Source organism: Pyxicephalus adspersus, chromosome 9, assembly GCF_032062135.1.
Source record: "Pyxicephalus adspersus chromosome 9, UCB_Pads_2.0, whole genome shotgun sequence".
Classification (NCBI taxonomy): domain Eukaryota; kingdom Metazoa; phylum Chordata; class Amphibia; order Anura; family Pyxicephalidae; genus Pyxicephalus; species Pyxicephalus adspersus.
In genome coordinates, this window is record NC_092866.1 from 10,377,498 (window position 1) to 10,399,439 (window position 21,942).

Sequence of the window (21,942 nt, forward strand, 5' to 3'; positions counted from 1 at the left end):
GTTGCGGAAGACAAAATGCATTTAATACCCAATAAAACACACCTCAGTTTACATATCAAAGTGACCCAGTGTCCTGTGCCTCCATTCTAAAGATAAAAGAAAATTCAACCAAAGTGCCAATAGTACATAGAACAATGCTAAGCTTTAGGGTGTCAGGGCGGACAGCTGCAAAGTGTACACATAGGCCCCTAGACCCTCCCTCCAGCAACACATCAGTTTGTCAGGGGGGGTCCTAAGTCAGTTCTGCACAGGGGTCCACCGTTAGCTACTGTTTAGGATGTTATCAATAAAGTGACCCTTAAGTATCTTCTTAAGTCTATATATAAGGTCCTCCTAAAATCTTTACAGTGGACATATTTAAATCTTCCTAGCACCTTTTCTAGGGTGCCACCAATATAGATTCTCACCATATGCCAACTATAATGAAGCGCTCCAGCATTGAGTTTGAACTGTCAGGATGTGTTTCAATTTTGTCAGAGGCTGGGTTGGTAGAAACTGTACCTCTTAGCATGACCATAGTAATGCATTAAGCCTATCTATAGTCTATCACTAAAGGTCTTTTGGCCTTATAGTGCTGCCCAACCAATAGCTAGGTTAACCAATCTCCCATTACACTTCAATACTAAGCCATTTTGATGTGTAGACCCCTACACAAGCCTCATATGTTTGGACTCACAGATGTTTTAGGATAAGGCAATGGCGCATCTTTGCTAGGACTTTCTCCACAGTCTTCAGACCCACCAGGTTTCACCGACATGTTAGCCTGATAAGGAAAAAACAAATCTTAATGAGAACTTTGGGGAGTTTTTTGGGTGGATTTATTATTTGTTGTAATGTTTGGGTACAGAAAAATGTGCAAAATTAACTTTTTTCTCCATGTATGTAATAATATAATATACAATATTTTATGCACCACCTGGAATCTTTCCAAACCTTGAAGAATTACTGGCAAAATCACCAACCATAGTTATTTTTTATTAGGATGTGAAACTGTCCAAAGAGGCAACCTGCCAATGTGTACTATGATCTTGTAGATCCCATCCTATTGTCTTGAATGATGTTGGTTTATTATAACACCTGCCTAAAATAATATAAACACAATGCATGCATTTATTTTGTAGGATACCTTAGACAAGGTGATACAAAAGTACAATTACCAATGTGCAGCTTACATCTTGATGATGTAACTAGTTAGGTAATGCAAATGTATCTCATTGGATCACTTACAATTCGTTGAAAGACTCTGTTAGGAGTAGCTGAGACCTACACAGACTCAATTTGTCATATAGAGTGGGTGCAAGATAGTGTATGGGTGACCCAGTCAAAGTGAAATGTGTGGAGGCAATCTATATGAGGCAATTGGGCCAAATATGTTTGGATATCCATGATCATCACCAAGCCCATGCCAGCTCAACTTCTTGGTGACCTTCATCCGTGAAAATATTTGTATTCATATAGTTACCACCCTAACCCAAAAACAAATACATGCTACAACTTAAACACCCAACAGATTCCCTACTAAGTAAAACCTAATCTTATGCTCCCTGTTGATTGGAGAGTTCTATAGATAACTTAGCGGGAGTTGTGCAAACCTTTGCAGGGAGACCACTGCATACACACACAGTGCAATGGATACTTGCCACTATTATCACCTCCTCTTCCATTAGGTCTTTTGCACATACTCGTTACGGTTGTCATATTTGTGTTATTTCCCAACTCATGAAACATTTGCAATTTAGCTATTGTGAAATCCACCTGAATCTGTAACATTATGATGACACATAAAGCTTTCGTGAAGATTTCTGCATGTTCCTTATCAGCACATATGCAATAAGCAATATTAGTACTGCCTATTCCTCTACCAGTGTTGTTGTGCAGAGATGACAGGAAGCTGATATCAAGACAGGTCAAGTACTAACTGCATGTAACAATACATTTAATATTTTTAAAATAAAAGTTTATTGTATTGTATTGTATTGCTGCATGTGTCCCTATTGGAGAGAATCACCCTCAAATTGTCTAAGCGTAAGTGTGTGTAAGTGTTGGGAAGTCTATAATTTGACAATAGAACAGGAGGGTAATTTTCCAAGATCCTTAGGGCATAGGGCTACGTAAACACGTCAAATGATTCTCGTCTGATAATTGCTGATATCGGACAAGAATCTGGCGTGTGTAGAGTGTTCATCGTTCATAGATCCGTCTTGGTGTTCCACCGTAATGGAAGTGAAGGGGAGAGAGCACAGTGGGGTGCTGCTCCGTCCTTCTCCCCTCTTCCCTTTCCATAGAGCAGAATGGCGCTGTATATACAGCACTCGTTGAGTTTTTTGTCATTAGAAAGGTTTTGGAAGGATCCTTTCCAACAACGATAATTGAACGTGTGTACGTAGCCTAATCCCTGTTTAATGGAGCTTGTATGGTTTAGATGCTCTTTTATTCATTGACATTTTGATGATATAGAGTAAAAGATGTAGAAAATGCTTCTGCTTTCATAGGGATCTTACTACAGTTGTAGGTAGGTAGGTGCTACATTTTACTTATTTTAATTTGATACATATTAAATGTAAGAAGCAACCCTTTCCTGCGTATTGTTACAAGGCCATAGGGTAGCTTGGCAGGTATGGAATATAAAAAAAAAAAACACTTACCTGACTCCTGGACAGCAGACAACTGAAAAGAGAATGGACTCGGGATCGTCTCTCAGGATATGGTCATATATTGGTAAGGTAACACTAGCTAGCTCCTGTAGGCGTGGTTATTGTGTTATTTATGAGCTCCCTTTGTTTGATTGAGGATGTGCAGACAGATGAAATCATGAAAAAAACATGCAGAGCCAAAAGAAAAAAAAAGAATGATTAACAAGATTCAAATTCAAAGAGTCAAATAGTATGACAAAATAAATTGTAACAAAAAGCAAGGGTATATATATATTTAATGTGCATAGTACATTTGTTCAACAAGTGCTTGTTTGTTCGTTATGTTCAACCAAGCCATCAGGATAAACCAACCAGCCAATAGGAGTGGGCTAGTAATATATTGTAGTATCCATTTACATTCACCTCCTGCCGGCCCAGAAACATAGTTTCATACTTGCAGCTTATTCACCTCTGTGATCACAATCACATAATACTACAAAGTGAAACGAAGGATTATGGACTAGCCTGGTCAAAGCCCTGATCCAATTCCCATTGAAATGCTGTGGGGGATGATTTAAAATGGTCAATGAATGCAAGTAATCCCACAGACATCTAGCATCTGAATCGACGGTCAAAAATCGATATTGAGACGTTTTAAAATGAAAAATAAAAACTATGAGCTGGGTAATACCCACTTCTAACACTAAGGGTATACTTAGTTTGTCTGCAATACACTATTACATTACATTAAAAAATAATTTTGCTTGTGTTTATCTAGGTGCATCAGCCTTACCTGTAGGTATGAGTCAAATGAGCTTCTGCATTAGAAGCTGCAAAAGGATAGAACTCACCTAATTTCTTGGCTAGAGCAGCGGTCAGCAATCGGTGGTCCACAAGAAAATTTTGGTGGTCCGTTGAAAAATTACCCTGCCGGTGTGGCCCCCAGCAGGATCCTTCTCCTGACCCCGCTGATTATGTCCCAGGATGTTCAGCAAGCAGGTCTGAGCCTGCGATGGGAGAGTGGGTGGGTTCCCTCCCATGACGTCACTCTGGGGGAAGTTTCTTCCCTTTTGGGCGACACACGGCTCCCCGCACATGCGCAGAATATAAAATTATGAATTTAGTGGTCCATGAGGTCCAAAAGATTGGCGACCACTTGGCTAGAGGACATTCGGCATCATCTCCTTCCCAATTCACATTGTCCCCAGCCTGATCCTGCATCACTGAGGAGGCTAATCACTGGGTGTTACCACAGCTTCCTGTATTTAGGAAGTCATGTAGAGCAGCAGTCGTGGACCAATAGTGGTCCACGAGAAAATTTTGGTGGTCCACGGCTCTGGCCGTTGCACCCCCAGCAGGGTCAGGAGAGCGAGCCTGCTTGGGGGGAAACCTGTCAGAGCTGAGGACCAAGTCTCCCGTATGCATGGCAGGCTCAGGGCGGTAGGCCAGGTGGTGTCCCGAGACACAACTCACCCACTCCCATTGCAATCTTGGACCTGCGATAGGGGAGTGGGTGGGTTCTCGCATCATGACGTCACACTGGGGGAAGTTTCTTCCCATTTGAGTGACACAAGGCTCTCCGTGCATGCGCGGTCCGGAATCCATAAATTTAGGATAACCCCACCAGCCAATAGGTGTGGGCTAGTAATATATTGTAGTATTCATTTAATCTCGGACCTGCGCATGCGCGGTCCGGAATCCATAAATTTAGGATTACCCCACCAGCCAATAGGCGTGGGCTAGTAATATATTGCAATCTCGGACCTGCGATAGAAGAGTGGGTGGGAATCCATAAATTTAGTGGTCCGTGACATCCAAAAGGTTAAGACCACTGATGAAGAACACGCTGAGCTCCTCCACCTTCCACCGGCCATGATCCACCTGCATTGCACAGAGAAGCACAGATACCAAAATAACATTACTAGGTCTAAAATAAAGCAACTAAAATCTGGAATCTGTACAGCTGTCATTCCTTCTAGGTTACAATGGGGAGGATGCAGAGGGACGCCTCCAGCAGGTCCTACCCCCTTCAAAGAACAAACCAGATATATACAGTGTTTATTCCTTCTACTGTTGATGATACAAATTGTTCTCGGTGACAATTACCGAGCACTTGTAGGAGACTTGTACAAAACAAAAATTATTTCACTGATGGTGACCCAGCAGAGCTTCAAGTGTCTGCATGAAACAGCCGAGCCAGCTCGGTTTCTAGAATGTTATTGTTGACTTTCATTAAAATGACATTTTACTTGCCTGCAGCCAATCAGAGGAAGCTGTGCTGGGCCCACTGTGTTCTTCTCTCTGTGTGTTTTTCACCACTCTGGATGGGCCCACCTCCGGAGCTTAAAGTCTGATTCACTCAGCTTAACTTCCTGTCCAGGGTGTGTGCACTACAGTGTTAACCAAGCAAGGAAGTCACTGTGTCTGAATGCTGACACATATACGCAATGCTATTACATTTTTTTTCCTTCTGCTAGTACGTTCTTCCCCGGGGTGGGGATTGGGCTCCTGTGATTATGCCAAAAATTGGACAGCTCGTTCTTGTTCTTACCGTCCTCTCTGCCAAACATTTGGTCACATATCAAGTATCGTATATCCAGAACAAAGTGCATTCCCTGCAGTCATATACCGAGCTTTGCAATCAGCATTCTATAACAGTTGTATGTAAACATTTGCTTTTGAATCTATAATAGATGTTGAATGATATTTAGTTTGCTACAGCACCATTTATCTTAGGGCCAATGTATACAAATGGTGAGGTTGTGGTGCGTTTTCCATTTGCTCACTGCAGAAAATGTGTGGTGTCTCCCTACGGCAGCTCCATAGGGAATAAATAGGGTCTGCAGTGAGCGGTAACCGTACCACTTACTGCCGCCAGCTGTCACAAGTTCAGATGTTGGTTCTGTTTGAGCCAAATTGTCATGTGAGTGCTTGAGCTGTTATCAAGGTGCCAGCGGCGAGGAGCCGTGCAAAATCCTGCAATAAAGAGGAGCGCCTGAACCTACCCTTAAAGAGGAAGTAAACCCAAAACTACCCAAAACAAAAAATCTTACACTTACCTTCAATCCCGCAGAGCAGCTAAAATAGCTGGACAAAAATGAATTGTCCGTAAAAATAAAATAAAACCAGTTTATGCTGCCAAATTCAGCTTTATAAAGTAGTTTTTACAGCCACTAGATGTCCTAATTCCGGAGGCCTGCATTGTTTAACCCAGTTCGTCTGAGCCCAGGGGGTTCTGGATCTGGCTCAGCTTGTAAAGCAGCACAATGATGCTGGTATATGAGCATGCTTTGTGTCAGTGCAAAATCTGATTGGCTTATTGTGCTGCATCCTCTCACTCTACATAGTACCCTGAATCCTGTTAAAGTTTGAAATTATCATTATTATTATTTAACAGGATTTATATAGCGCCAACATATTTCACAGTGCTGAAATAAGCTTGTCTACATCATAAAAAGCACAGTAAAGTCTCTGGTTAATTAAAAGAATAAAAAAGGATTGGGGGTTTGTGCCAAGGACTGGAGGCCATTACCCACAGAAAATTAAGCCTAGATTTGTAACCTGCCTTTTGTCTCAATATTATTATTAATATTATTATTATAATAATAAAAATTATTTATATAGCGCCAACATATGAGAACGCAGAGCTGTACATTTATTAGGGGTTCCAAATGACGGACAGATACAGACAGTGACACAGGAGGAGGAGAGGACCCTGTCCCGAAGAGCTTACAATCTTATCATGGCCACCTTTCTATATGATGTTAGCATGTACAAACTGAAACATTCTGTATAGCAGCTATCATTCAGAGTAAAAGCTGCAATGGAAAAAAACACAGCTGGAGAAATAAATCTTTCATCTGATTGGTAGCTTTCCCAAAGTATGGACCAGTGTTTTTTTAACCAGCGTTCCATAGAACCCTAGGGTTCCTCTAGATGTTGCTGAGGCTTCCTTGATCAATGAGCAGTTTGTGACTCTCAATGGATACCAATGATCTTGTTGGGGTGACGATCTTTCCAATGGCCAGCTATGTAAGAGGTATTCTTCCCACTGACTATAAGTGTAGGAGACCTTCATCCCAATGGCCACCAAACTAATATACTATGAGCTGTGGATATAGTAAATATAGAATAAGTTCCTTGAAGACCTGAAAGTTATTTCAAGGGTTCCCCCATGTTAAAAAGGTTGAGACAGGCTGGTATGGACTATGAACCACATATATTAAACTTTCAATTTCTATATTAGTAAACCTGGAAAGCAAATAATTTATTTTGTAAATAGTTAAGACACATTGTATGGCTCATTATTGCAATGTTTATTGTAGCTATAATTCTCCAGTGAACAGCATGTGTCTTTTTTAACCTTCTCTCAGTTTTGAAATGAAGAACATTAAAAAAAACATAAATAAATCTCATATAAATACATTCATGTTAGATTTTTGAAATTTGCTGCAATAAGTTCATTGACATGTAGTTCATGGCTATATAATTCTAACTTTCACAATATTTACACCCTTTGACTTTTTTATTAAACTAACAACTTGTCTTCATGATCTATAAACCTTGTCCTCCATTTTTGTCCTCTATCTCTCATGTCACAACTTGTCTCCAACTTGTAAAATAAATAAACCAAAACTGAAATATCAGTTATTAGTATTTGCTGGAGAAATTAAAGATTTAAAATTTTCCTACAAAACATTTCTAGTAAACTCCCGTGGGAAGACTTCTGTACTTGTGTGTTTGGGTCTGCACACCTGTTGTGGTCCTTATGATGGTCCTAACTCAACCTGTTGCATTTGGAAATTGATATTATGGACAAGGGAAACCTGAGGAGTAGGAAAATACGGGGAGAATAAAGAAAAGAGACACTTAAAACTCCAAGAAACAAAGAACTTTAGCAAATGTCTGACTACTTGAGTTTCCAGGATATATGAGCCAATTTTTACTTTAACTGAAAGATTGTATTTTGGTGGACTGACTATTTTGGACACTTTAAATATTTTAACAGGGAACCGGTAGCCTAACTCCAGTAAAATTATAAAACTCCCCATGTATTGGAGCATTCTCTAAATAGTAAGTGTTGAAATTTTTGTCTGACACTCCAGGTTATAGATGGGTCCTTGGCATCCTCACTTTTTAGTGCTGGACTACTGCTTCTGCATTGAACTTGACGAAAACCACATCTCCAATGCCATGGCACCAGAACAGGTTATAATCATAAAGTGGCCCTGTAAGGGAGTCAATAAAAGGCCTAACTTGTAAAAAAGGAGCTTTGCATACATCTGCTATTGGCACTTTAAATATTTTAACGGGGAACCTGTTTTTACTGCCTAACTCCAGTAAAATGTTAAAACTCTCCCTGCATTGGACCTTTCCCTAAATGTATATGTTGAAGTTTTTGCCTAAGATACCAAGAAAAACATTATATCTGTCTCTCACTTTCCCAGCTTTCAGCACTTTTGTCTTCTCTCTGACACTCCAGGGTATGGATGGGTCCATTGCATCCTCACTTTTAGTGTAAATGATGAAAACCACATCCCCAATGCCATGGCACCAGAACAGGTTATAATCATAAAGTGGCGCTGTAAGGAAGTCAAAGAAAGCCCTAACTTGTGAAACAGCTGCTATTGGTACTTCTTTAGCTCCTGAACTGATCTGATCCCACTTCCCAGGCTAGAAAAATAGGGGGTCCCATTCCCAAGCACAGTGATTCGTTTTTCTTATACTGTAGGGTACAGCTCCGAAGGCTTGGTTTATATTTACAAATGACACCCCAGGACACATTTGGTCCAATGGAGGCATGCTATTTTACAAATCAAATCACTGAGTGTTTGCAAATGGGTATACCTACAAGTTTATATATGTGATTTTTGATATCTTGAAACGCGTCGGGTTTGAGATCATTTCATTGCTCGAACACTGTAATATTCATGTTTTGTGCTGTGGCCTTTCAGAGGATCAATACATTTATATGTTGTCGCTAGGAGAACTTTATTTAGCACTTTAAGCCCCATGAAGTAATGTGGACTCAAGGTCTATATTGACATGATATACTCCATTACTGTATATGTTTATATACAACAATACATATCAGTATTTGCAAAAAGTAAATGCTTTTTTCTTCTTTTTCTCCATCCTACGTGTTCGTTATCATGATATCTTATTTACTTGTGCTTGGCAGCTGTTGGAGTTCTTATCATTCCCTTTTTCATTTCACAGGTCTCTCGCTATCCCTAAATAGCAGCTGAAAAAACTCTGCGTAAAAACCAGAACAGCTTTTGGTTGTTTTGCAAAGAATGTTTGCCCAGATACAGCAAACATCCTATCCGGGTCCTGTTGAGATTAGTTGCTCTATGAAGAATATCAGAATACCAAATACAGCACAGTTGGATTCCAGCTTTTTCTATGAGCAGGGTTGAACTGTTACAATTTTTAAAATAAAAAAGAGGTATTTTTGAAATAAATTGTTGATTTAGTTGATTAACTTAAAAAGTGTTTATTTTCATTTCTCAAAAGTGAAACATCTATAAATACAGGTACAATGAGGTACAGACGGTTTAAGAACATCAGACAACCTGGTAGTGGTCGTTGTACAAATTTAGTTGCACAATCAGATTGCTTGAAGACATAGTAACAGATATGCCAAACTTGGTATTACAAGTGTCTAGAAAAAGAACAGTCCAGGTTTCAACTATATAAACATTGGAGAATTTATAATAAAACATATTAGTTTCTGGATTCCAAGGCTGGCATCTTTTTTGGATAATTACATACAGACAGATATCACACCTACTGGAGCGCCCTCTAGAGGGCAGAAATGAAATGATGGATGGAAGAAGAAAGGACCCTCTTCCCACTGGTACACCAACTAGGCATTGGCGGGCATGCTACCAGCGGTTCAGCAAATCTGCAGAGGTGGCAAATTTTTCCATCAATAGGAGTGTTTTTCCATCTGCTCTTTGTTCTGGGCTCCAATGGTGTCTCCTTTTTGTAATATCTAATTGCTGTATATTTATATAGAGCTGTTTACTGCACCATTAGACATCAATAATATTGAATACATTGTCCTGAGAAGAGGTCACCACTGCAAAACACATTGATACGTTCCTGATTTTGGTATACCAGTGATATAACTGGATGTGACTATGATATGCTATACAAGCTTTTATCATATGTTTTTAAAATGTATACTCAATAGGTATTCATGTTTATGATATTAATTGGTGTATCTGGAGCTAAGGCAATGAAAGTCTAGCAAAACACCTGTCTGTATGTAAAAGTCTTTTTTTGCTTTGCAATCAAATTCTGCATTTTCATGTCTGATATTGCACTGGAAACATGAAAAGGAAATCTGATTGAAGAAGAAGAACCGTTCTTCCTTAAGACACTTATAATTGAGGTGCATGATCACAGCTGTGTACTGTAACGTGTGCCATAGAACAGTCTTTTCACAGCCTGGTGCCTTCTGATTTCACCTGGCTGTCAGGTGGTAGAGGCTTCCCCAGGTTCTGCCCCACCGTTGGAGCATACTTGGACTCAGACAGGGTCTCTTCCACTTCTTTCTTCAGCACAAATCCACCAGTAGGGCCTTCAAAGTCTTGAATTGGGAGGAATTTGATGGGTTTTTCATCCCAGATAGCCTCTAGGCGTTTCTCCCAATTCTTCAGTATTCCAACACGGGCTTCCTGGGGGATGTGAGCCACGGCATAGGAGATTTGGGGCTCCAAGACTTGAAAGCCACAGAAATTCAGAATGCCATTCTGCAGAAAGAGATAACATGGTGAGTTATAGCCAGGTTCCTCTGGTCATCAAGATCTGAGGAAAAGAGTTTGAGGGTGCCTAGTGTTAAACCTTCCGGGCAGAATGGTGACCAGATGGAGCTCCAGAACAAAACCTCACTACATACCATTTCAAGGCTTCTGTCTTTTATCAAAATGAACAGACATGGATCTCCACCTGTGCACGTAAACACTACTTTGAAAATCTCTTTTCCATCCCTTCCTGTTATTCCTTGTTAATTATTGAGCGAGTTACAAGATTTGTTTTTTCTATTGCATTATTATCCCGTTTTTGTATTTTGTTTGTTATAGCACTTTCACCTTGCCAGGAAATAAGTATACTTGAAGAAAGGATAAATTACATTGGTATTTATATTTCCTTTTTTGCATTATGTTATGTCTTTGTTTATTATTGTTTGTAAACAAATTACACGTTTAAAAATCTAATACAAATAATGAAATACAAAACGAACAGACTTACTTTATAACAGTACGTTATAATGTCAAATAAAAATAATTTATAAAAAAAAAACTACACTCCTCAATGTCCTCTGTTATCCATGGGTCATGGCCAATCTTTTCATTTTTTTAAAATACTTATTATTATCACAACCAGTCATGTTATATACACATATGTCTATTTAGCAATAGATAAATATGCAATATCTGATTGTTATCAGTCAGTAGTGGATTCATTTGAACCTGAAATGTTGCAATATTCAATGCATGAAGCACTAAAAGTACAATGCAAAAAATACAGGTACCCAAGAAAAAAAAAAAAACAAGCACCACATTGTTTCAACAATTACAGTTAACAAGTATTAAACACAGGTATGAAGCATTGTCATATGTATTGCCAAGTGAATATGTACAGGTGCAATGGCAAATTGGATTTAACCAGTCTATTACCATGGCTGGATGAACCATAGAACCCATGACATTCACATGTGTCAGTAACTAAAGAGATATATTGCTAACCCTGCACAGGAAAGGACATTAGAAAGGGATTTTTACTCTTTCTTGTAAAAAAAATAAAAAAAAAGCAAAACCGTACCTGCATTGGCCATAGAATGACATTTATGTCTCCATTCAGCCCTGAATTTGAGGTCATTGATGGTGGTGCTCCGGTGGTGAAGGAAAGAAGAGCTTTCTTATTCTGTAAATAATACATGAAAAAACATGAAATCTGAAATTATACCCTTACAGTTTATTATACCCCTGTATCCTTGTATGCTTTACTACTTGTCTAGTTTATATTATAATTTTGTTTCTCTCTTCTCCAATTTTAGAATACAATTTGAAGAAACGTTTTTTCTTTAACATTTTAAATACAATTATGTTTAAATACATTGGATACAGTGTGCACTGCTGATAATGGTCTTTTATATCTGGGTCTGCATGAGGACATCAGTATACTCTACAAGTCGTGGTACATTATATGGCAGTTTACCTTTACTTCTCTTTGCCACTGGAAAGCAGTAGAATTCAATGGACAATATATATTCCTGGAGATTATTATTATTATTACACAATATTTATGACCCCACCAAACTCCTTGTACATGCTCTTATCATCTCCCGTCTGGACTACTGTAACATCCTTCTCGCTGGTATTCCACTAACCCGACTCTCTCCTCTACAATCTATTATGAATGCTGCAGCATTGATCAGCTCATGGTTAAGTGAAGTATTACTATTGTTACTTATATCATTAGTTGTATTATCTTTGGTATTACTAAAGAAATGCAAAATATTTGTTTGCTTTTTCTAACTCATTATGGGTTTATTTCATTCCAATCTAAGACCAAACAAGAAATTATAGTTATCAAAATCAAACTATATGATGCTATTAAATCTAACAGGTAAAGAAAATACACAGCTAAGGTCATACTTACCTAAAAGAGCATCTGAGAAATAAACAAATAAAGTAAAACAATCGGATGAGAATCGGTATTGGCGGAGCGGGGTGACTGTTGTAAAGGTGGAAACAATACTGAAGTGTACGGCTCGGCAGCGGTTGCCTCATACAACTTAACACTACACTGTCACCATGCTGCACCTCTCTTGTTTTCTCATCTCTAGTACAATTCATGAACTTAGTGCAATATAAAGGCAAAAATTGTCATTTAGAATATAAGAAATTATTAAAATATTATAGTTATTTTATTATTAATAAAACATAAAAATTGCAAATAATGTCCACATTTTTCTGTGGACCACTGGTTGGCTACTGCTGCTCTGGAAATCTCACCCTCATTCCATTAGCCTTTTTTTCTACTTTTACTACACCTAAAGAAGTCCTGAAAAATTCACATTTTCCAACTCAGCTACCCCCTTTCCTTGTTTCTCTCTTAACCATCACTAATTAGCCATTCACCTACAAATTGCATACTAACCTCCCCATCTCTAAGATTGTAAACTCAACTGGGCAGGATCCTGTTTTCCTGCAATGTGATTGTTTTTACTTGTTATGTAGGCAGGTTTGTCATCTGCACCCAAGCACTGAATATTATGTTAGCAGTTTAAAATAAATCAAGATTTTATATTAATGAGTGCAGGGTCCCTACAGGCCGCTCAATAGCCAATTATGTATTGCTCACTTTACTTAGCAGTTTTCACTTGTAAAACTAAGTATTACCCACAATAGTACAAATGAGGCATACCTGTAATAGCATATAACATAATAAATAAATAATACAATGATATAAAAGTACCTGTAATATCATCACGGGACAAAACAGCATTAAAATTCATGGCATAGAGGTCAGACTCCAACACTTTCCATCCTTTCCTCTTCAGAGCACATGCTGCTGCCTCCTTCATGGCAAAATTAAATGAGGTCCGCTCCTGGTGAGCCAGAACAATCAGTGCCGTTTTGCCTAGGAACAAATAAACATAATAAATATTCTTAACCTTATATTAAAGTTGTTGTGAATGAGTGTCTATTACAAATGCCCGGCATTGTTCAAAAGTTAAAGCAGAACAAATCCCTTTTTCAATCAATTTACTATAGTGGAACTATAGTCCCACATAAAAAAGTGACACACTGCGTTTTTATTTTTAATAGACAATTAAATTGTCCATGAAGCAAAGTCCCTTTATTTGCAGAAAAATATTATCCATACACATGGGCGGTCTATTTATAAAGCAGTGAATCTACCATTAAATGAAACATTCCCTGGTTCCCATATGCTTTAATGGTGGTAATCAAATCTCCACCAGGAATGTTCTCAGTGAAGTTGTAAATAAATGATTCCTTACTTTTATCTAAAATATTGCTTTACACTTTATCTCTCCTTTTCATGTGTGGGTGGTGAATGGCTTGGCGTATGTTAACAATGGAACCAAGGGATGCACAGTTGTACCAGCTCAGACTTTTTAAAAAAATAATTGCATTGCACTAAATCTCTTAAAGACGAGACTTCTATTTGTATCACTTTACATTACACATTTGGAGCATTCTGCAATATTTTGGGATGGGACATTACTACATCTACACCCTGCTGCAAATTGGATCAAGAAATGCTAGCAATTATTTACAGGATGATCGTTTTGTAGTACACTTTTATTTTGCAAACCTTTTAAAACAGAACACAGACAAGGGTTAACTTCAATGTATGCAAAGTAGGTAAATGCTTTTGCTCTGCACTGGAATATTAGCTCTGGGTAAAATGGACCTTTAACTTAATATTGTTGAAACAAAAACTTGTTTTTGCACATTTTTTGCACATTTAGAGTTGTAACATGTGTTAATAAAGGAAAATAGAGAAGAATTATGTTGACACATTGAAATCTGATTTTACCATTTTCTTTAAGATCACCATGAATGTTACAGTCTGAATCATAATCACCTAAAACTTACACACACATATATATTTATATAAGGTGATATTCAGTGAATTGTTTGCTGATTCTCTTGCAACCCTTGCAGTGCAGAAATAATGAAAAGAGATTCTGTCCATCCAATACTCACCAGCCATGATTTTCTATGCTAATGTTTCAAATTTGCAATATGTAATCCTTCTTGTGAATACTTGTAAATAGGTATGAGAAAATATACGCTCACACAGGCTTTTTATACAAAGAAGGACTGCCCAGCCCCAGGAAAAATATTCATCGTGACAAAGTAGAAATGAGGGAGTATTGGGTTTACCGGTAGATAACACAGCACTCCCTCCTATGCCAAACAAATCTCCGCACAGAACCTAACAATCATCAACCAGCCAGACGAGTTCTTCTAAACAGTTATTATTTGAAGTTTCTATGGAAAATTTATTTTCACACATGTCAATTACACTGAAGGCAGAAATGCTCAGGGTGGAGATTGACAGGTATTATATATTATATTTATTTATGGTGCAATGGCAGCTGTGTCCTCCCTGAACAAGTTCAGTGGCAGAAAGTTTCTTACCAGCTCTCTGGAGCAAGGGGGCCAGTTGCAACTCAACAACCCCTGCTTGTATGCGATGGTCAGGAATGTGCAGGGCTCAGTAATGCTTATTGTACAAAGTGCAACAGTTAGGAGCATGTATTGCACAGAGAGCAGGGGACAGGAGCATGTAATGCACAGAGTGCAGAGGTCAGGAGCATGTAATACACAGTGTGCAGAGGTCAGGAGCATGTAACGCACAGAGTACAGAGGTCAGAAGCATGTAATACACAGTGTGCAAAAGTCAGGAGCATGTAATACATGTAATGCACAGAGTACAGAGGTCAGGAGCATGGAATACACAGAGTGCAGAGGTCAGGAGCATGTAATGCACAGAGTACAGAGGTCAGGAGCATGTAATGCACAGAGTGCAGAGGTCAGGAGCATGTAATGCACAGAGTACAGAGGTCAGGAGCATGTAATGCACAGAGTGCAGAGGTCAGGAGCATGTAATACACAGAGTGCAGAGGTCAGGAGCATGTAATACACAGTGTGCAGAGGTCAGGAGCATGTAAAGCATAAAGTACAGAGGTCAGGAGCATTTAACACACAGGCTGGTGTATAGGGTACAGCCAAAAATTACCATCTTCTTCTAGAAGGGCCCCTACCTGAAGTCCTAAAAACCATAAATCCCTGTTCCAGTACAGGGCAACATCCAGGCCACCCACTCAGCACAAACACCACTGTACAAATTTCCTACCCCTAGCAAGATACCTTTTCCTCTTTGTACAGATATCCCTCTTGAACAGACCTAAGGTGGAGAAATGATTCAGGGGAAGTCCTTGGGGGAAATCCTCCCCTCAGGTGTGTCATGTGATTGGAGACAATGGGGAGCTCCCTTGACTCTAAACAACCGTTGATAGGCACATCAAAGTTTCACTGTAGTTGCATGTGGGGTGGTGGATCACTGCATAGCAGCATCATCCAACCGCTTCCAGTGAGCCCAGGCTGTCATGGATACTCCCCCTTCCAGGGTTAATTGCCATTACACAGTATGAGATTACAATTTAGAGCCTGATAAAGCAGGTGATTGCTGATGATAGAGAAAAGGAATAACAACCTGGATCATCACATGACTATAGGAAAGACAGGAATTAGGGTATGTGTGCTTTCATTTATAAAATTAATAAATACATAGATAAAAGTAGAGAAAAATGGTGAAGGAAAGAGGACAGATATATGGGAAGTGGGCTATTTAGAGAACATTACAGTTATTTGTTCCTTTAATATTACCTATAGAGAAATATGAGGGAACAGAAGTGCCACCTGTGCACCACTGTTGTATTACCGTCAAAAATAGACCCCTAACCATCATCATATGGAATATTGGACATGCCTTTACAAGCTGCTGAATTTAGGTGTTTCTATTGAAGGTTCTTGCTAATGCATCCAAACCCATTAGATAATTAAGCTTCCATTCTTGAGAGAACAGTTTTGGGGAAGGCTCATTCTCTGTTCCAGGATGGCTCTGCCATAAAGACATAGGTAAATGAGTTTAGATTGGGGAAACTTGAGTTTTCTGCACAGAGCCATAACCGCAACCTTAATTAAACCTTTGGAATCAATTGGAATGCTACATTGGAATGTAGGTCAGGTCTTCTATTACAACATCAGTACCTGACATCACAAATGTGCTTTTGAGTGGAGACTGTTATAGCCACAATAGATAGGGGTGGACATTAAATGCCCATTTTTTTGGAATGAGAAGTCCAAGAAGCTCATATAGGTGTAATGGTCAGGTGTATGCAATATGGAGTATTATATTGGTCCCTGGAGCTGCCATATATGAAGACTAATAAGTACCCTTTCTGATATTTAGTACAGATGCACTTTTTATCCAAATGTTCCTTGTTTGGATATGGTAAAGCTTTGTGTGATCCATTGCAGATTCTGAAAAACAAACACATTGTTTACTTTAGCAACTGGATACTAAAATAATATGGCGGTTCTCATTTCCATAGGTTTAAACAGAGATTCAACATGCTTAGTCATAAGGCAAATTTTCCTATTGCAAGTGGAATTGGAGACTGCGCAGACTTGAAATGTTAGCAGAAGCTCGGAAATAACCAAGGTTAGTTGTACCTTTTGCTGTGTCATTCTGATAAAGTCATTAGGAGGGATTCATGTTGGTGTTTCAGCTTGGTCCAGACAGTTGAATTATTAAAGCTGACCTTCTTTGAAATTACAGGTTTGTCAACATTTCTAGGTAATAGTTGTGGATCAACATTTCTGTATTGTAATGCTAGGCATACACTATAGGGTGTATTTTTAAAGCAGTGAATCTGACATTCACTGAAACATTCTCTGGTGGAAAATCATCCAAATCTATGTGTTTAAATGGCGGTAAATAATTCTCCACCATGTAAGATTTTAGTGAATGTCAAATTCACCGCCTTATAAATATGTGATTTTCTGTCACTGTCAATGAAAGCCAGGGCAGAGGCAGGCAGCAAAGAAGAGAGGTCAGGTTACAAGCCAGGGGTCAATTACTAGGGATCCAGGAAAAAGACACCAGTGACACAGGGGCCACCACAGACACAGAGCACAGGAGAAACTGGAAGAAACAGGAGGCATAGGTGACACAGGGATAACCACAGACAGAGAGGAACACTGGAACAGCATAAGGGAATAGGCTGGGAAACAACAGACTGGGTAACAAGGGGTAACACAGGAGCTGATCGGTGAGAGCACTGAATTAGCGAACAGGTGTAGAGGAAATGCTCAGCAGAGCTAGGGGGCTCAGCACTAGTGGAGACACATTGCACGGATGCTGAGTGCTGTGTCTGAGCTAGCTAAATAGTCATTGACGGGTTAGAAGGCTATTTCCTAATTGGCCGGTGGGATGGATGAAACTGATAAAACTTGGAAGAGCAGGCACGGCCAGAGTCAGGACTTCTCGCATGCACAGGAGAGAGGCACCTGTGCTTAAACGAGGAAGAGGTAAGTATGACACACCACTGTTGTATTATAGTCAAAACTAGACACCAATCCATAATCATATGGATCAGACATCCCTTTACAAGCTGCTGAATTTAGGTGTTACCAGTTAAGGTTTGTGATAATGCATCCAAACCCATTAGATAATTAAACTTCCATTCTTGTGGGAACGTTTTGGAGTTTTTTCCTGTTCCAGGATGGTTTTGGACTTTTGTACCAAGCCACCTCCATAAAGACATAATTTATTGTGCTGGAATTAGAGGAACTTGTGTTTTCTGCACAGAGCCACACTTTCAACCTTAATAAAACCTTTGGAATCAATTGTAATGCTGATTGTAGGTCAGGTTTCCCTTCCAACATCAGTACCTGACCTCACAAATGTGCTTTTGAGTGAGGACTGTTTTAGCCAAAAAGGATGGGGGGTGGACATTGAATGCCCATGGTTTTGGAATGAGATGTCCAAGAAGCTCATATAGGTGTGATGGTCAGGTGTATGCAATATAGAGTATTATATTTGTCCCTGGAGCTGCCATCTATATGAAGACCAATGCTAATGAGTGACCTTTCTGAAATTTAGTACAGGTGCACTTTTTATCCAAATGTTCCTTGTTGTTTGGATACTTTAGCAAATGGATACCAACATATTTTTTCTGTTCTCATTTCCATAGGTTTCAACAGAGATTCAACATGCTTAGTCAGGAAAATATTCCTATTGCAAGTGGAATTGGAGACTGTGCAGACTTGAAATGTTAACACAGGCTCAGAAATAACCAAGGTTAGTTGTACCTTTTGCTGTGTCATTCTGATAAAGTCATTAGGATGGATTCATGTTGGTGTTTCAGCTTGGTCCAGGCAGCTGAATCATTCAAAGCTGACCTTCTTTGAAATACAGGTTTGTCAACAACTCCAGGTAATAGTTGTGGATCAACATTTCTGCTTGATATGCATATACTATCGGATGTTTTTTTTTAAAGCAGTGAATCTGACATTCACTGAAACATTCTCTGGTGGAAAATCATCCAAATCTATATGTTTAAATGGTGGTAATTAATTCTCCACCATGTGAGATTTTAGCGAATGTCAAATTCACTGCTTTATAAAGATGTGATTTTCTATTGATCACAGTTTTTGATTGATATTACAATCACATGTATCAATTTTTCCAATTAAAATCCAGTATTCTATGCACCATCTACTTGTTTTTTATTAAATCTTTTTTTTTTAAAGATATATTTTTCATCATGATATCTATTTAAAACATGGAATATGACACAAAAAGACAAAAAGCGGTTTTGATATCTATAAATGATTAATCAATAAAAATAATCCTCATTATTTTTTAAAGAACATTCTGCCAAAAAAAACTATTAATACAAAATTATTGCATGGTGTAAGGATAGCTTTAGCCTGGTCATACACATGTATTTGCCTTGAATATTGGAATTTTATGGTACTTATAAAGTAATCTAGCATGAAACAATTCTTGAATCTGACCAGTACAGACTTCCTGTAAGAAAAAAAAACAGTCCCAGTGGCTCTCTCCCCATGCACTTTGTTATTGGTCTTGTATTGTCCCGATGACGATGATGTTTTACAAAGTGGGAGCTGTGTCCTCCCTGTACAAGTTCAGTGGCAGAAAGTTGCTTACTAGCTCTGGAGCAAGGGGACCAGTTGCAATTTACACAACCCCTGTAAGTATACCATGGCCAGGAGTGTCCAGGGCTAAGTAATGCTTATTGAACAAAGTGCAGCAGGTAAGAGTATGTAATGCACAGAGTGCAGAGGTCAGAGGCATGTAATGATCCTCTTCTCCAAGTAAAATCCCCATCTGAAAACCTCCCCAGCCATTATTCCCGTCACCAGTACACAAAAACTTTCAGGCCACCCACTCCGCACAGACACCACAGTACAGCTTCCCTACCCTAGTAAAGACCTCCCCCTCCCCTTTGTACAGATATTACTTTTAAAAAGACCTAAGGTGCAGAAATACCCCAGCTGCAATTGTATATCTACCGGTTCTTTGTGTGTTGCCTCTCCCTCGCCCTTGCCAAGCTAATCCATACAGCAGTTTTCAAAAGGACACTTAGCCCGGCTTGCATAAAAAAACCCTAATGAAGTATTATTACATTAATTTGTTCTTTTAATATCACCTATATAGAAAGATGAGGGAACAGAAGAGCCACCTGTGCACCGCTGTTGTTATATAGTCAAAAGTAAACACCTAACCATCATCATATGGATTATTTACAAACTGATGAAATAAGGTTTTTCCAATGAAGGTTCTTGTTAATGTATCCAAACCCATAAGCTTTCGTTCTTGGGGGAGAACAGTTTTGGGGAAGGCTCTTTTTCTGTTCCAAAATGGCTGTGCCCTTTGTATATAANAAAAAAAAAAGCTCTATAAAGACATAGTTAAACGAGTTTAGATTGGGGATATTCAAGTTTTCTGCATAGAGCCATTGCTTCAACCTTAATTAAACATTTAGAATAAATTGGATTGCTGATTGTAGGTCGTCTTTTATTCAAACATCAGTACCTGGCCTCACAAATGTGCTTTTGTGCTGTTATAGCCACAAAGGATGGGTGGTGAACAATGCCCATAGTTTTAGAATGAGAGGTCCAAGAAGTTCCTTAAAGGTGTGATGGTCACGTTTATGAAATGTTGAGGAGTATTGGTCCCTGGAGCTGCCATATTTGAAGACTAATGCCAATAAGGGGCTTTTCTGATATTTGACACAGGTGAACTTTTTTGCAGATTTTCCTTGGTGTTTGGATTGCAAAAAGCTTTGCGTAATCGTATCAGATCCAAAAAAAGAGATGCAAATATATTGTTGCTGTTTTTTTTCTCCATAGTTTTAAACAGAGATGGAGCTTGCTAAGTCATTGGGGTAATTTTTTTAATGCAAGAGGAATTGTGAGACCCCGTAGGCTTGGAATGTAAGCACAAGCACTGGAACAAACCCGTTTGGTTAAACCCTCTTTGCGGAGTTATTCTATTAAAAAACAGATTCTTCTTTTTCTGCCTTGGGCTTGGTCAAGGCAGTTGTATTATTCAGAACTGACTTTTATCAAATTTACAGGTTTGACATTTCTGCTTGGTAATGCTCGTTATACACTATGCGTATATATATATAAAGCAGTGAATCTGACATTCTTTGGTGGTGAATCTTCCAGATCCATGTGTTTCACTTTCAATAGCAGCAATTGATTTTCCACCAGGAAATGTTTCAGTGAATTTCAAATTCCTTGCTTTATAGACTTCTATGCAGTGCAGGATTTATACTTTTTGCTCCCCTAGGCCAGTTAGCTTGTGCTAGCACCCCACCAATAACAACCTCTGATGCTGACACACAAAACACACCATGAAAGCTGTTCAATAAAAACAGAGAAAGAAAGGAGAGAGAGGAAAGAAAAGTAGAGGGGGAGAAGAAGGAATGGATAAATAGGGAAAAAGAGGGGAGAGTAAAGGGGAGAGGGCAGAGAAAGTGTTAAGGAGGGAAAGGGGGAGAGAGAGAGATAAGGAGAGAATTTGTTAAAGTGTCCCCAAGTGGTGGTAAATCCTCAATGCCACATTCCTATAAATCGAAAAGCCAACAAAATAAAAAAAAGAAGTAGGAGTTTTAAGTTTAAATTAAAACATTTGATGAATAAAAGTAATTATTCATCTCCTGGGCAGTTTATTTATGTCTGTATTCAAATGTTTAAAAGCGGTACATTGTCTTTCATGAAAACTTATTTTACAGTATATTAGTATTATTATTACAGTTTATTACAGTATATTATATTATTATTAAAAAAAAAAAAAAAACTGACATGATTTTGTGTTTTAAACTTTATTATACTCATACTATTATATTATACTATAAAATAAATTTTCATGAAAGACAATGTACCGTTTTTAGACATAAAAATCCAGTGTACCGCATTCAATTGTACTGCATGTATTGAACATCAGCGCACTCCCCGGGGGACAGATCGATGAAAAGGACGCAGCCAGAGGATGGTAGGGGACTGGAGGACGCCGATGGGACCAGGGATTTTGTTTGGTTTTCCAAGATAAAGAGAAAGTTAGAAAAGGGAGCGCAGAGAGAGAAAAGTGAGGGGGACAGGAAAAGGAAGTGGGAGAGAGAGAGAGAGAGAGAGAGAGAGAGAGAGAGAGAGAGAGA

General features: G+C 38.8%; 1 protein-coding gene across 1 annotated transcript; it reads right to left on the reverse strand.

Moving 5' to 3' along the window:
- Window positions 1-9,113: 9,113 nt before the first annotated feature.
- Window positions 9,114-14,447, reverse strand: LOC140338475 (NAD(P)H dehydrogenase [quinone] 1-like). Its single transcript, XM_072422711.1, has 5 exons — window positions 14,384-14,447; window positions 13,074-13,289; window positions 12,662-12,699; window positions 11,466-11,597; window positions 9,114-10,393 (listed from the first exon to the last, which is right to left on the reverse strand). The coding sequence occupies exons 1-5, from the start codon at window positions 14,388-14,390 to the stop codon at window positions 10,082-10,084; spliced, it is 705 nt and encodes a 234-aa protein (XP_072278812.1). The 5' UTR covers window positions 14,391-14,447; the 3' UTR covers window positions 9,114-10,081.
- Between the last annotated feature and the right edge of the window lie 7,495 nt (window positions 14,448-21,942).

Excerpts from the sequence above, each read along its gene's own strand:
- LOC140338475 (XM_072422711.1), bottom strand. Across the intron at positions 12,700-13,073 it reads TATGTTATATGCTATTACAG|GTGTAGTAAAAGTAGAAAAA; the intron begins GTATGCCTCATT and ends GGACTTCTTTAG. Across the intron at positions 11,598-12,661 it reads AAAAGGCTAATGGAATGAGG|ATTTCATGTTTTTTCATGTA; the intron begins GTGAGATTTCCA and ends GTATAATTTCAG.